Source organism: Oncorhynchus keta, chromosome 34 (genome assembly GCF_023373465.1).
Source record: "Oncorhynchus keta strain PuntledgeMale-10-30-2019 chromosome 34, Oket_V2, whole genome shotgun sequence".
Taxonomy (NCBI): domain Eukaryota; kingdom Metazoa; phylum Chordata; class Actinopteri; order Salmoniformes; family Salmonidae; genus Oncorhynchus; species Oncorhynchus keta.
The window spans coordinates 36,263,648-36,277,369 of NC_068454.1; the positions used below are offsets into that span (position 1 = coordinate 36,263,648).

General features: G+C 42.2%; 1 protein-coding gene across 2 annotated transcripts; it reads left to right on the forward strand.

The window, feature by feature from the left end:
* Positions 1-154: 154 nt before the first annotated feature.
* On the forward strand, positions 155-13,076 carry dnajc3a (DnaJ (Hsp40) homolog, subfamily C, member 3a). 2 transcript variants are annotated; one of them, XM_035749956.1, is made up of 12 exons: positions 155-273; positions 2,319-2,426; positions 2,584-2,708; positions 2,850-2,924; positions 4,859-5,011; positions 5,182-5,363; positions 5,453-5,572; positions 7,069-7,174; positions 7,307-7,430; positions 11,599-11,731; positions 11,846-11,994; positions 12,548-13,076. In XM_035749956.1, exons 2-12 carry the CDS (start codon positions 2,360-2,362, stop codon positions 12,691-12,693), a joined length of 1,380 nt encoding a protein of 459 aa, XP_035605849.1. In that variant the 5' UTR covers positions 155-273; positions 2,319-2,359; the 3' UTR covers positions 12,694-13,076. The 2 variants fall into 2 exon arrangements, with proteins under 2 accessions (XP_035605849.1, XP_035605848.1); XM_035749955.2 differs by having other exon boundaries at positions 186-397.
* Positions 13,077-13,722: the final 646 nt, after the last annotated feature.

Consider the following 13,722-nt stretch of genomic DNA (forward strand, 5'->3'; position numbering starts at 1 on the left):
ACTGAACATGCCTACAGCTAGATAAATGCTTTTTCATACTAGCCTCTGGCCCTTCACTGAATGACACGCACTTACTGCTTACTTTTGTGCTGCCGTGGCTCGATTCCGTTGAACGAACAGTGGGGGGCGGAGTTTTCCAACAAATGGCCCAATCAGAGTAACCCACGACCGGTGGACTCGCTTTATGTCTGGTTGGTTAACTGAGTAACGTTAGCTGTCATCTAGCTAAAAATGGGACTGTCAAGTGTTTCGTGAGAGTTTGAATTGTCGTAGGTAGTATTTTCCTTTATTTCTAAGAACTAAGAGAGTTACATTATGGTTGCAATAAACCCAGTTGTGCACAAAATAATAAGTTATGTTCCTTTTCTTCTTGTTTTGATTGACCTGCGATACGAAGGTAAGCCTTCTCAGACAATGGATTTCAACCTATGTTTTATTAGTTATGCTACCAGGTTCAGTAACCTGCCATACAGACTAACTACAACAAGTATAATAGCTAGAGTAGATAACTAGCTAGGTTGCCGGATTGAGTTTCATGGAAGATAACCGTTAGCTAGTTTGTAAGGCTAACAACAGCATGTGCTTCATGTATTCCATCATTTGTGTTGGCATTTGCATACATGCAGTACGTTTGTTTGCTAACTAGGTACCTGGCTTGCTAACGTTACACCACGGAGTTGTATTTACATGGCAACAGTGTTGCTACTTTCACAGCTGCGGTAAGTTGCTTTTAGCAACGCGGGTGTATTTACATACACTAGCTTTGCGTTCAGCTGTACTGGGTTGCACAAACAGTCCGCCAGAAGTTGAAATAAACGTATATTTAAACTTACTGTACCGGTGGGCGGGACTGTTGGTCATTATGACGGGGGGAATTTGATACAAATGATCGTATTATTTAACATACTTTCCAAACGTGGGTCTGTTGTATTCCCACGTCCTCTCTGCTGACCTCATGCCAAAATCAAAGTACTGCACGTGCGCCATGTGGACAAAAATAATTGACTTGTGGGGGACTTTTAGACTAATTTCCCCCTCGTAGAAACTAACCGAAAATGTTCCAGACCCACGTTTGGAAAGTGTTTTAATAATACGATCCTTTAGATATTGTCTCAAATCCACCTCCACAGTAAAATTGAGACAGAGTTGTTTTTAACTAGGGGAGAATGACTGCCCCCTAATTGAAGCCATGGCAGTTCTAGGCCAGCTGCTGGCTGTACTGCAGGCATTCTTAGCAGCAAGCAGGATCCCCATTATAGTGAACGGAAAGTTGCATTCTTAGTGGGCAGCACTGAGCTAGCCTGCAACATCACTTCCTGGAGTAACTCAAGTTGTGGATATAAATTCCTTCTGTAGCTTAGTTGGTAGAGCATGGCGCTTGTAACGCCAGGGTAGTGGGTTCGATTCCCGGGACCACCCATACGTAGAATGTATGCACACATGACTGTAAGTCGCTTTGGATAAAAGCGTCTGCTAAATGGCATATATTATAAATTCTTCCATGAGATGCCTTCTCACAAATAAAACAAGACAGATATTTCACCTGCTATATAAATGTGAAGTATCCGCTTACCGTTTCCACTCATATGGTAGTGAGAGGAAGCACAGTGGCCGGCAGTGGGAGAAGATGGAAAGAGATGGATTTTGTCTGACATTCTGCTAATTTTCTCATCATTGAAACATTTGATCCCAATACAGTTTTATGTTCTCAAAACTAAAATCTGTTAACTAAGCTTTGTAGACTTTACCCGTTGCCAAAGTTTAAACAATGGTGGTGTTTAGGAGTGCAAAGGTGAATTGCTTTATTGCGCACTTGGCAGAGTGGGTGTTCCCTAACGGAAATATGCAAATGTATCCTAGAACGCACCAATAGGATCTCGCTAGCTCATGCTTGGCTCTGCCCACCTCCTTGCTTGTTCTGCCCACTATGACTCATTTGTTTCCAATTGAATCGACACACCGTCTATCTTTGTTATAACTAAACCGACTTAATTTATCTTCAATGCGCTATTGAGTCCTCGCATAGGAATGCATGGTGTCACGTGATTGATTGGCAGTCATTGTATTTAACATCTGGCGTCCAATGGACTGTTTTTGTGCAACCTAATGCAATTGAAAACAACGCTAGTGTATGTAAATACACCCGAGTTGCGAAAAGCACCTAAGCGGTCACCATACTTTAATCATTAGTGAAGTAGCTACCTAGCCACTTTGTATCAAATCACAAGGCAATGGAAGACTAGCTACGAGGTGGAAATACTGTAATATGCACAAATCGTGGTTACTTACATTTTGGATGACATTCTCCTTGGTTTCAGGGGTATGTGGCAAGGATGGAAGTTTGGAGAACCATTTGGAGATGGGGAAGAAACTCCTTGCTGCTGGACAGCTGGCTGATGCACTCTCTCATTTCCATGCTGCTATTGGTCAGTACTGAAGGGTTTACATTGTTGACAGTAAAATCAAACTGAATATTCATGTGTGCTTTTTAAAGTAAAAAGTGTTTTATGATTAACAGATATTTTATAATTTGTTTAATATATATATATTGTTTTGTCATTGCCTGTGTTTGATCATGTTCAGATGGGGATCCAAAGAACTACATGGCCTACTACAGGAGAGCGACAGTCTACCTGGCCATGGGCAAATCTAAATCTGCTCTGCCGGATCTGAGCAAAGTCATTGAACTCAAACCAGACTTTACATCGGTGAGTCCACTGTCTACTTTTAGCAGCAGAAACATAAGAGGAAGAATGTTTGTCTTACGGTTTCAAGGTCAGTGTATGCTTGAAATGTTTATTAACAGTAGTTTACTGTAGCTCTTATCTCGTCTATCACTCTTCCAACAGGCAAGACTTCAGAGAGGCAATCTACTCCTGAAGCAGGGGAGACTAGATGAAGCAGAGAGTGACTTTAAGAAAGTTGTAAGTAATGCCAACATACAGTAACCATCTCACTGGAAGTGACTTGCAGTGGTGGAAAAAGTACCCAATTGTCATACTTGAGTATATTTAAAACCAAATACTTTTTTACTCAAGTATCAAAAATAAATGGAATTTCTAAAATGTACTTAAGTATAATCCATTTCAAATTCCTTATAAATTCCAAACCAGACGGCATAATTTTATTTTTGTTATTGATTGGCGGATAGCCAGGGGCACACTCCAACATTAATTACCAAATGAAGCATTTGTGTTTAGTGAGTCCTCCAGATCAAAAGCAGTAGCGATGACAAGGGATGTTCTCTTGATAAGTGTGTGAATTGGACCAGTTTCCTGTCAAAATGTAACGAGTACTTTTGGGTGTCAGAGGAAAATGTATGGTGTAAAAAGTACATTATTTTATTTAGGAATGTAGTGAAGTAAAAGCAGTCAAATATAAACAATAAAGTACAGATACTACCTACATAGTACTTTAAAGTCTTTTTACTTAAGTACTTTACACCACTGGTGACTTTAAGGAGTAGCAGCCAGGAGATGTCGGTATTGACCAGTGGAAACAGCTCCATCTACAGTACATCCCTCAACAACAACAAAATATTCAGATCAACCTAATGCACTTGCGCTAATGTAGATACTGGCTTTGTTGTTTGCCATATTCATTGGCAAATAGCCTAAGGCTAAGATTTAACAATGCCTACCTGAACAGGAATAAGGATAATGAAATTAGATGGCCTGGTATTTTTATCATTTATATCAGACATATTCAATAAGCCAAATTAACATTGGAAATGTGAAATTGTCTGTCCTACTGAACACAATGTACAAACCAGGCTTAATTGGATGTCTAGTCATCTCTCCTCTTGCCCATCGGGGATAGTTTTCAGGTGCCCAGTTTTTTTAAGGATGAAGAGTGAAAATCACTGATAGATTTTCCATTAGTGTTACCGTTATGCCCGGAGCCTCATAACATTGCCAGAAGACATAAATGCCCTTGCAGTTCTACTTTTTAATGATTTGACTCCATTAAGTGGGTAGGTATACGCAGTGGAAATGTTGAAGTAGCCTAATTCTTCAAGCAGTAGAGTTTGAATGTTAGTCACTTGTCACCTTAGGTATTGTCCTGGGTCTGCAGCTCCTTGGGCCTTTGTCATTTACACATCCCTCTTCAGATACAGGGAGGGGACGCAATGAGGAACACTATGCAAAATAATGTACTTTATTACAATGTAGAATAGCAGGATTGAGAGTCTGTGTTTTGTTTGGCTTAAAATTATGTATTCAAGGACACTTCCCAGGTGGCTTCCCAGACACAATGTAATGCTGGTTTTTAAAACGCTAGTAGAAGTAGATTTTAAGAGACCGCTCAAGGTGTGGAAATTTCCATAATTGAAGTCAACTATCATGCTATTGCGCAGCACTGAGTCATAGCTGGAGGGCAATATGCATTTGGACCTGTACAGTTTTATGTGTGACATATTTTGCCAGTATGTTGTGGACAACTCTGGCTAGAGGTGCATGCGCTCCTGCTGCTTCAGCAGTTTACTACACAGGCATGCTGTAACGCATCACACTTATTCATCACTCCCCTGCTTAGGGCTGAGCTAGCAAGAAATCCTCATAGGATAGCCAATTCTATTTGTAAAGTATGTCCCATTAACTAAGATTGCTATCATGGCGATGATGAGCACTATGCTGGTGAATAATGGGTTCAGGGATCAGGACTGTAAGTACAGGGAGGAGTGACGGGTAAAAGCTTTTAAGAATTAGTGTTATTTTAAGTGTATTTGCAATAGTGGGTTCATCCTTTCAAGGAATGTTACTTTTTTTTCAAGTAAATAGGCAGGTAAATAGGCTGTAGTATCTGGTGTGCTTCCTTCCCTTTTTTACTGGTTAAAAGGAATGGTTCTCTCTTCCAGCTCAATTCGAACCCTAGTGACAAAGATGAGAAGGAGGCCCAAAGTCGTCTCAAGACATCTGATGAAATCCAGAGGTGGGTGACTCAGTCACGGGTTAACTTTGACCGCAAGGATTACATCACCGCCGCTGCCCAATTGGACCTAATTATTGAAGTGAGTGGCACACCTGACTCAACTCCTAATGTCAGAGATAAAGCAAGTCTTGTTAGTACACTATGATCTGTGGCTGTTCTTCCTGAGACTAGATGTTGTCACTGTCATCACTAACATAACATTATACCAAGTCTGTTGACACATATTGAGCTGTACTGCTTCCCTGCCAGACGTGTGTGTGGGACGTCAGCTCTAGAGAGCTGCGGGCAGAGTGCTTCATCCAGATGGGAGAGATGGGAAAGGCCATCAGTGACCTGACGGCTGCCTCCAAACTGAAGAGTGACAACACCCAGGCCTTCTACAAACTCAGCACCATCTACTACCACCTGGGTGACCACGAAATGTCCCTCAAGTAAGACTGTCTGTGAATGTGAGATTGACACACGTTACTTTTGGACAAAGCTGCATCCCTAGATGGTTGTGTTTCCTCTCTGTCTCCAGTGAGGTTAGAGAATGTCTGAAGCTGGACCCAGACCATGAACAGTGTTACAGCCACTACAAACAAGTCAAGAAGCTCAACAAGCACATCCAGTCTGCAGAGGAGTTGATCCAGCAGCAGAGGTGTGTCCCTGTGTGTCCCTGTGTGTCCCTGTGTGTCCCTGTGTGTCCCTGTGTGTCCCTGTGTGTCCCTGTGTGTCCCTGTGTGTCCCTGTGTGTCCCTGTGTGTCCCTGTGTGTCCCTGTGTGTCCCTGTGTGTCCCTGTGTGTCCCTGTGTGTCCCTGTGTGTCCCTGTGTGTCCCTGTGTGTCCCTGTGTGTCCCTGTGTGTGTATTAATAATATACCCTTGGATCAGCAGAGAACACATCCATTGTAGATACTGTGTGTATCCTATAAATTATTTATTTCTCCTCTCCTACATATCCTCTCCCCCAATAAGCTATTAAAAGCAGACTCTCTCTAAATGCATCTGACATCACATTTAGCATCATCGGTACCAGTCAAAAATGTGAACACATTCATTCAAGTTTTTTGAAAATGTTTACTATTTTCTACATTGTAGAATAATAGTGAAGACATCAAAACTATGAAATAACACATCTGGAATCATGTAGTAACCAAAAAAGTGTTAAGCTTTTTCAAAGTAGCCACCTTTTGCCTTGATTGTCAGAGTGTGCAAAGCTGCATTCTCTCAACCAGCTTTGAGGAATTATTTTCCAACAGTCTTGAAGGTGTTCCCACATATGTTGAGCACTTGTTGGCTGCTTTTCCTTCACTCTGTGCACCAACTCATTCCAAACCATCTCAATTGGGTTATTGTGGAGGTCATCTGATGCAGCACTCCATCACTCTCCTCCTTGGTCAAACAGCCCTTACACAGCCTGGATGATAGTCCCACTAAGCGCAAACCAGATGGGATGGTGTATCGCAGCAGAATGCCGTGGTAGCCATACTGGTTAAGTGTGCTTTGAATTCTAAATAAATCACTGACAGTGTCACCAGCAAAGCACCATCACACCACCACCTCCATGCTTCACAGTGGGAACCACACATGCAGAGATCATCCGCTCACCTACTCTGCGTCTCACAAAGACACGGCGGTTGGAACCAAAGGACAGATTTCCACCGGTCTAATGTCCATTGTTCGTGTTTCTTGGCCCAAACAAGTCTCTTCTTCTTATTGGTTTCTTTGCAGCAAGTTGACCATGAAGGCCTGATTCAGTCTCCTTTGAACAGTTGAGGTGTCTGTTACTTGAAATCTGAAGCATTTATTGTAGCTGCAATCTGATATGCTGTTAACTCTAATGAACTTATCCTCTGCAGCAAATGTAACTCTGGGTGTTCCTTTCCTGTGGCCAGTTGAGAGACAGTTTCGTCATAACGCTTGGTTTTTGCGACTGCACTTAAAGAAACTTTCAAAGTTCTTGAAATGTTCTAGATCTATTATTCGACAATGTAGAATAGTCAAAATGAAGAAAAACCCTTGAATGAGTAGGCGTGTCCAAACTTTTGACTGGTACTGTAGGTCTGGGTGTGGTGATATTCTCGGCAACGGTTGTGTAAAATTCTAGCGGCAAGACTTCACTAAGACTCCTATTTTACCCCAAACCCACGTGTAGGTATGGAGATGCAGTGAGTAAATACGAGTCTGTGATTAAGACTGAGCCAAATGTTCCCCAGTACTCACACCATGCAAAGGAGCGCATATGCCACTGTCTGGCACAGGTATGACTATCTGTCTAATGCAGATTTGACAGGACAATAAACGTTTTTTTGAATTACTAATGAAATGTAGACGTGTCTTTTGACTGAGTTTGGTTTTGTAGTATGAGCATGTTCCTTCGTGTCCTTGTTCAGGAGCAGCAGGATGTAAGCAGAGCCATCACAGTGTGCAGTGAGGTCCTTCAGTCTGACCCTCAGAATGTGAATGTGTTGAAGGACAGAGCAGAGGCCTACCTACTGGATGAACAGTATGAGGAAGGTAATATCTAATTAATTTGTAATAATTGAATGGCTTTACAGTGCATAATTTACAGTGCATTCAGAAAGTATTGAAACCCCTGGACTTGTTCCACATTTTGTTGCATTACAGCCTTATTCTAAAATGGATGAATTTGTTTTTTTCCATCCCTCAATCTACATACAATACGTCATAATGACAAAGAAAAACCTTTTTTTAATTTTTTTTATTTGTGTATACATGCATACATAGTTGGAGTTTACATACACTTAGGTTGGAGTCATTTAAAACTAGTTTTTCAACTTAAACATTTCTTGTTGACAAACTATGGTTTTGGCAAGTCGGTTAGGACATCTACTTTGTGCATGACAAGTAATTTTTGCAACAATCATTGAAAAAAAAAAAAGACAGATTATTTCACTTTTAATTCACTATCACAATTCCAGTGGGTCAGAAGTTTACATTCACTAAGTTGACTGTGCCTTTAAACTACTTGGAAAATTCCAGGAAAGGATGTCATGGCTTTAAAAGCTTCTGATATGCTAATTTATATAATTTGAGTTAATAGGAGGTGTACCTGTGGATGTATTTCAAGGCCTACCTTCAAACTCAGTGCCTCTTTGCTTGACATCATGGGAAAATCAAAAGAAATCAGCCAAGACCTCAGAAAAAAAAATTGTAGACCTCTGCAAGTTTGGTTCATCCTTAGGAGCGATTTCCAAACACCTGAAGGTACCACGTTCATCTGTACAAACAATAGTATGCAAGAATAAACACCATGGGACCACGCAGCCGTCATACTGCTCAGGAAGGAGACGTGTTCTGTTTCCTATAGATGGATGAACTTTGGTGCGAAAAGTGTAAATCAATCCCAGAACTACAGCAAAGGACCTTGTGAAGATGCTGGAGGAAACGGGTACAAAAGTATCTATATCCACAGTTAAACAAGTCCTATATTGACATAACCTGAAAGGCCGCTCAGCCACTGCTCCAAAACCGTCATAAAGATAGACTACGGTTTGCAACTGCGTTTGGGGACAAACATCTTACTTTTTGGAGAAATGTCCTCTAATGCAACAACAAAAATGGAACTGTTTGGTCATAATGACCATCGTTATGTTTGGAGGAAAAAGGGGGAGGCTTGCAAGCCGAAGAACAACATCCCACCCGTGAAGCACGGGGGTGGCAGCATGTTGTTGGGGTGCTTTGCTGCAGGAGGGACTGGTGCACTTCACAAAATAGATAGCTTCACGAGGAAGGAAAATTGTGGATATATTGAAGCAACATCTCAAGACATCAGTCAGGAAGTTAAAGCGTGGTCGCAAATGGGTCTTCCAAATGGACAATGACCCCAAGCATACTTCCAAAGTTGTGGCAAAATGGCTTAAGGACAACAAAGTGGCCATCACAAAGCCCTGACCTCAATCCCATAGAACATTTGTGGGCAGAACTGAAAAAGTGTGTGTGAGCAAGGAGGCCTACAAACCCGACTTCGTTATACCAGCTCTGTCAGGAGGAATGGTCCAAAATTCAGCCAACTTATTGTGGTAAGCTTGTAGACTGCTACCTGAAACGTTTGTCCCAAGTGAAACAATTAAAGGCAATGCTACCAAATACTAATTGAGTGTAATGTAAACTTCTGGGAATATGATGAAAGAAATAAAAGCTGAAATAAATCCTTCTATTATTCTGGCATTTCAGATTCTTAAAATATCACCACTTGGTGATCCTAACTGACCTAAGACTGGGAATATTTACTAGGATTAAATGTCAGGAATTGTGAAACTGAGTTTAAATGTATTTGGCTACAGTGTATGTAAACTTCTGACTTCAACCTGACCTTTACATAACTATTCAGCCTAGAGTTTTCTTGGTTATGACGCTACAAGCTTGGCACACCTGTATTTGGGGAGTTTCTCCCATTCTTCTCGACAGATCCTTTCAGGCTCTGTCAGGTTGGATGGAAGCATCGCTGCACAGCTATTTTCAGTCTCTCCAGAGATGTTAGATAGGGTTTCTGGCTGGGCCACTCAAGGACATCCAGAAACTTGTCCCGAAGCCACTCCTGCATTGTCTTTACTCTGCTTAGTGTCATTGTCCTGTTGGAAGGTGAACCTTCACCCAAGTCTGAGCGCTTTGGAGCAGGTTCTAGTAAGGTTGTTGGTGGTTCTAAAATTCTTCCACTTAAGAATGATGGAGGCCACTGTGTTCTTGGGGACCTTCAATGCTGCAGAATTGTTGTTGGTACCCTTCCCCAGATCTGTGCCTTGACACAATCCTGTCTTGGAGCTCTACGGACAATTCCTTCAACCTCATGGCTTGGTTTTTGCTCTGACATGCACTGTTAACTGTGGGACCTGATATAGACGTGTGTGCCTTTCCAAATCATGTCCAATCTTTTGAATTTACCACCGGTGGACTCCAAGTTGTAGAAACCTCCTCATAGATGATCAATTGAAACTGAATTAACCTGAGCTCAATTTTGAGTCTCATAGCAAAGGGTATAAATACTTGTAAGGTATTTTGTTTTTTATTTAATACATTTGCAAACATTCCTAAACCTATTTTCACTTCATCATTATGGGGTGTTGTGTGTCAATAAGGATTCAAATATATATATATTTTCTTTTTTAGAATAAGGCTGTAACTTTACAATGTGGAAAAGGGGAAGGGGTCTGAATATTTCCGGAATGCATTTATATAGTGCTCTTTCCAGTGTTTAAAGCACTTTTACATTAGTATGGGAGGAACTCGCCTCTTCTCTAATTGCATCTGACTTTTTCCTGACATGGATGAGTCTGTCCATACAACATGCTGAACAGTGAAATCTTGTCAGGTTTGCTGTTCAACATTGTCTTGGCTTCAGTTTTTTTTGGAGTGGTGTTGAGGCTTTGTAGACTGAATTATTCTGAAGGATAACTAGAGGGCACTGTTTTACTATCGGAGTCATGTTCATCTATAGTCTATGAAAAACAATTATTTGTTAGACACATTGCTACTACAATTTTTAAAAAGGATGGGAGGAAATACATATTTTAACTTTAAGTTTTCTGTTCAACAGTGATTTAGTCAGCTCAAAGTGATGCAATAGTATTATAAATGCAGAGGGAGCAATTTCCCCTCTGATCTGGACCCTAGTAAGCAGTAAGCAAAACCTGGAGTGATATACAGCTCTGCTGCCTCCCAGGCTGCACAGCCACTCGTTAATCAAGCCACTAGCAATTCAGTGGTGGCAGAGCCAACACACTCACACAGGCTCAGTGGTGCCATCTGTACCGGTCCAAACGGAAGGGACCTTAACACTTTGCCAAGTCTTACCTGTGGTCTCTGGAGTTGTTGCTACAGTGTAGGTGTGTACTTCCAGTCCTACTGCTACGCTAGACCAACAATTCTCACTACCAACGATTCTCATGACAAATTGTTGAAAGGCTAGTCGTGGATGTAGACTTGAAATAGTACATTTATATACAAGGGTGCTAACATTTTTAAAAGGAGGAAAGTGTGAATGGAATTGTTCCATAACAATCTGGTGATTTTAGAAAGCTCCCTCTTAGCCTCGAAGGCGTGTTTGTGTGGTGAGTGTCTTTGCGGTGTATAAATAGCGTGGATGTGTGGCTGGCTGCGATGCGGCTCAGGCAGCTTCCATGTAGCCACAGGCGATCTGGGCAGTCGGAACTGCGCGCGCTACCCGCACCAGGGCACCAGGGCTCCATCTCCTAAACACCAGCCTAGCAACCGCAGGGGATGTTGACTGGGCAGCAAAGGAGGCGTAAATTGTCATTAAGGCACTTTATCTGCTTAGGCGTGAACACCGAGAGCGGCGGGTGGGTGGTAGCATCACAGACTCGGTCATGTGGGCTTTTAAACTGTCAGGCTCCACAGGGCGCAGTAAACCGCAGCATCTCTTAAATCCTCCCTCTCGCCCAGCCGCCCGCCCGTCCGCCTCACAGAGTACGGCTGCCTTCACACGCCACCTTCTAGTCCACACAGGCTGCTGGAATTGATGCACATCACACTGAACTTAAGATGATTGGGTTTTACTCCATGACGAGACAGCGTATTATACAGACCTGGTTAATCACCAGAACCAGACTTCGGTACTGCAAAAATAATGGGGGTATTGTATAGACCCCCCCAATTGAATACACACGTATTACAGGTTGTTTATGGGGGTTTACTCTCTCTGCAGCTATCAAGGACTATGAGACTGCCCGCGAGCACAGTGAGAATGACCGGCAGATCAAGGAAGGGCTTGAGAAAGCACAGCGCCTCCTCAAACAGTCCCAGAAGAGAGACTACTACAAGATCCTGGGCATTAAGAGGTGCATTACAAACTGCTATGCTGATCAGGACTGGGCTGCTCTGCTAGTCATAGCTCATGTAGAACACTGTCGAGTAGAACAGAATTGTATTACCTCTGTTTGTCCCTGTCGCAGGACTGCCCAGAAGAAGGAGATCGTAAAGGCCTACAGGAAGCAGGCGCAGCAGTGGCACCCAGACAACTTCCAGGATCCTGTGGAGAAGAAGAAGGCAGAGAAGAAGTTCATTGACATTGTTCAGGCCAAGGAAGTGCTCACTGATCCAGGTAAATGTCCAATGGGCAGAGCTTACTCCCCCCTCAGCAGCTGTTCACTAACCAGATGTCAATGAAGACTGAAGCAGACAGATGTATAGGGTCAGATAACCAAGCGTTTATCATGCACCACTCTGCACAGACCCAAGTTCTCTAGTGCATTTTCAACGCAGTAGAAATGTTTATCCTTCATCTGCCAATCAATACTTTCATGACATTCTATATAAAATGTCACTTAGTATACTTCTAGGATTTATTTGGGCATATTGTATGTATCACCCTCTGTACTAGATGGTCAAACCTTCAATTTGCACTTTAGTTGTATTGATTTAGCAGTACTCTTGTCACATTGTTTGGGAGGACTCTGTGCTGTCTACCTACCTGTTCAATTAATATCAAATGGTGTCTCCTGTCATATGGATGAAAAACTAGCCACCTGTCAAATATGCGTAGGGTTCAACTGCTCTCGATCTTTCAGTTTCAAAACGCTGAATGCCTCCACTCAGTCTATTGTTGCTCTGTTAACAGCGTTAACATTGCTGTGTCTGTCTGTGTGCCTGTACAGAGATGCGGCAGAAGTTTGACAATGGCGAGGACCCCATGGACCCAGAGAGCCAGCAGGGTGGACACCATCAGAACTTTCACAGTGGTTTCCAGGGCTTTAACCCCTTCAGCTCCGGACAGTTCAACTTCAAATTCAACTACCAGTGAGCCTTAAGAGAGGAGCTTCTGGGCATTGATCCAGTATGGTTGTAGCTTAATCTCTCTCTCTCTCTCTCGTTCAGGGAGAGCACAATTACCTTCATGATGACATGTCTGAGACAACTTGAACAGATTAAAGATGTCTTTGCTGTTGAACGATATGTTTTTGGAGCTACATTCTCTGATGCAAGTCTGACTTTTAAATTTTTTTAATCTTTGCAGCAACTCCCATCTTCAATTTGAGTTCTGGGTTAATTCCAAAGAGACAACACCTTTTGTGGTGTACACTGAAAATTGGAATCCATTCCTAATGTGTACATAGATACAGTACTATTTTTATATGAATGGAGTCATTGCGAATTGTAAATAAAGATCTATTTATGCTTCTAGTATCATGGCATTCCTTTTGGAATTCAGTAATGTCCCATTTATACATTTACAGTGCCTTCAGAAAGTATTCAGACCCCTTGATTTTTCCACATTTTGTTTCGTTACAGCCTTTTGTAAAAGGGATTAAATAAATGCTTTCCCTCAATCTACACACAATACCCAATAATGACAAAGCAAAACAGGATTTTAGAAATGTTTGCTAATTTATTAAAAATAAAACACTTATGTAAGTTTTCAGCTCCTTTTGGCAGTGACTACAGCCTCTAGGCTTTTTGCGTGTGATGCTACAAGCTTGGCACAGCTGTATTTGGGGTGTTTCTCCTGGCTGCCATCTGGCCACTCTACCATAAAGGCCTGATTGGTGGAGTGCTGCAGAGATGGTTGTCCTTCTAGAAGGTTCTCCCAGCTCCATATAGGAACTCTAGAGCTCTGTCAGACTAACCATTGGGTGCTTGGTCACCTCAATGACCAAGGCCCCTCTTCCCCCGGTTGCTCAGTTTGGCCAGGTAGCCAACTCTAGTAAGTCTTGGTTGTTCCAAACTACTTCCTTTTAAGAATGATGGAGGCCACCAATGCTGCAGAACGTTTTTGGTACCCTTCCCCACATCTGTGCCTCAACGGAATCCTTTCTCAGCTCTGCAAAAAATC

Excerpts from the sequence above, each read along its gene's own strand:
- dnajc3a (XM_035749955.2), top strand. The coding sequence starts at position 316 with ATGGTTGCAATAAACCCAGTTGTGCACAAAATAATAAGTTATGTTCCT. Across the intron at positions 2,709-2,849 it reads TCAAACCAGACTTTACATCG|GCAAGACTTCAGAGAGGCAA; the intron begins GTGAGTCCACTG and ends CTCTTCCAACAG. Across the intron at positions 11,995-12,547 it reads GGAAGTGCTCACTGATCCAG|AGATGCGGCAGAAGTTTGAC; the intron begins GTAAATGTCCAA and ends GTGCCTGTACAG.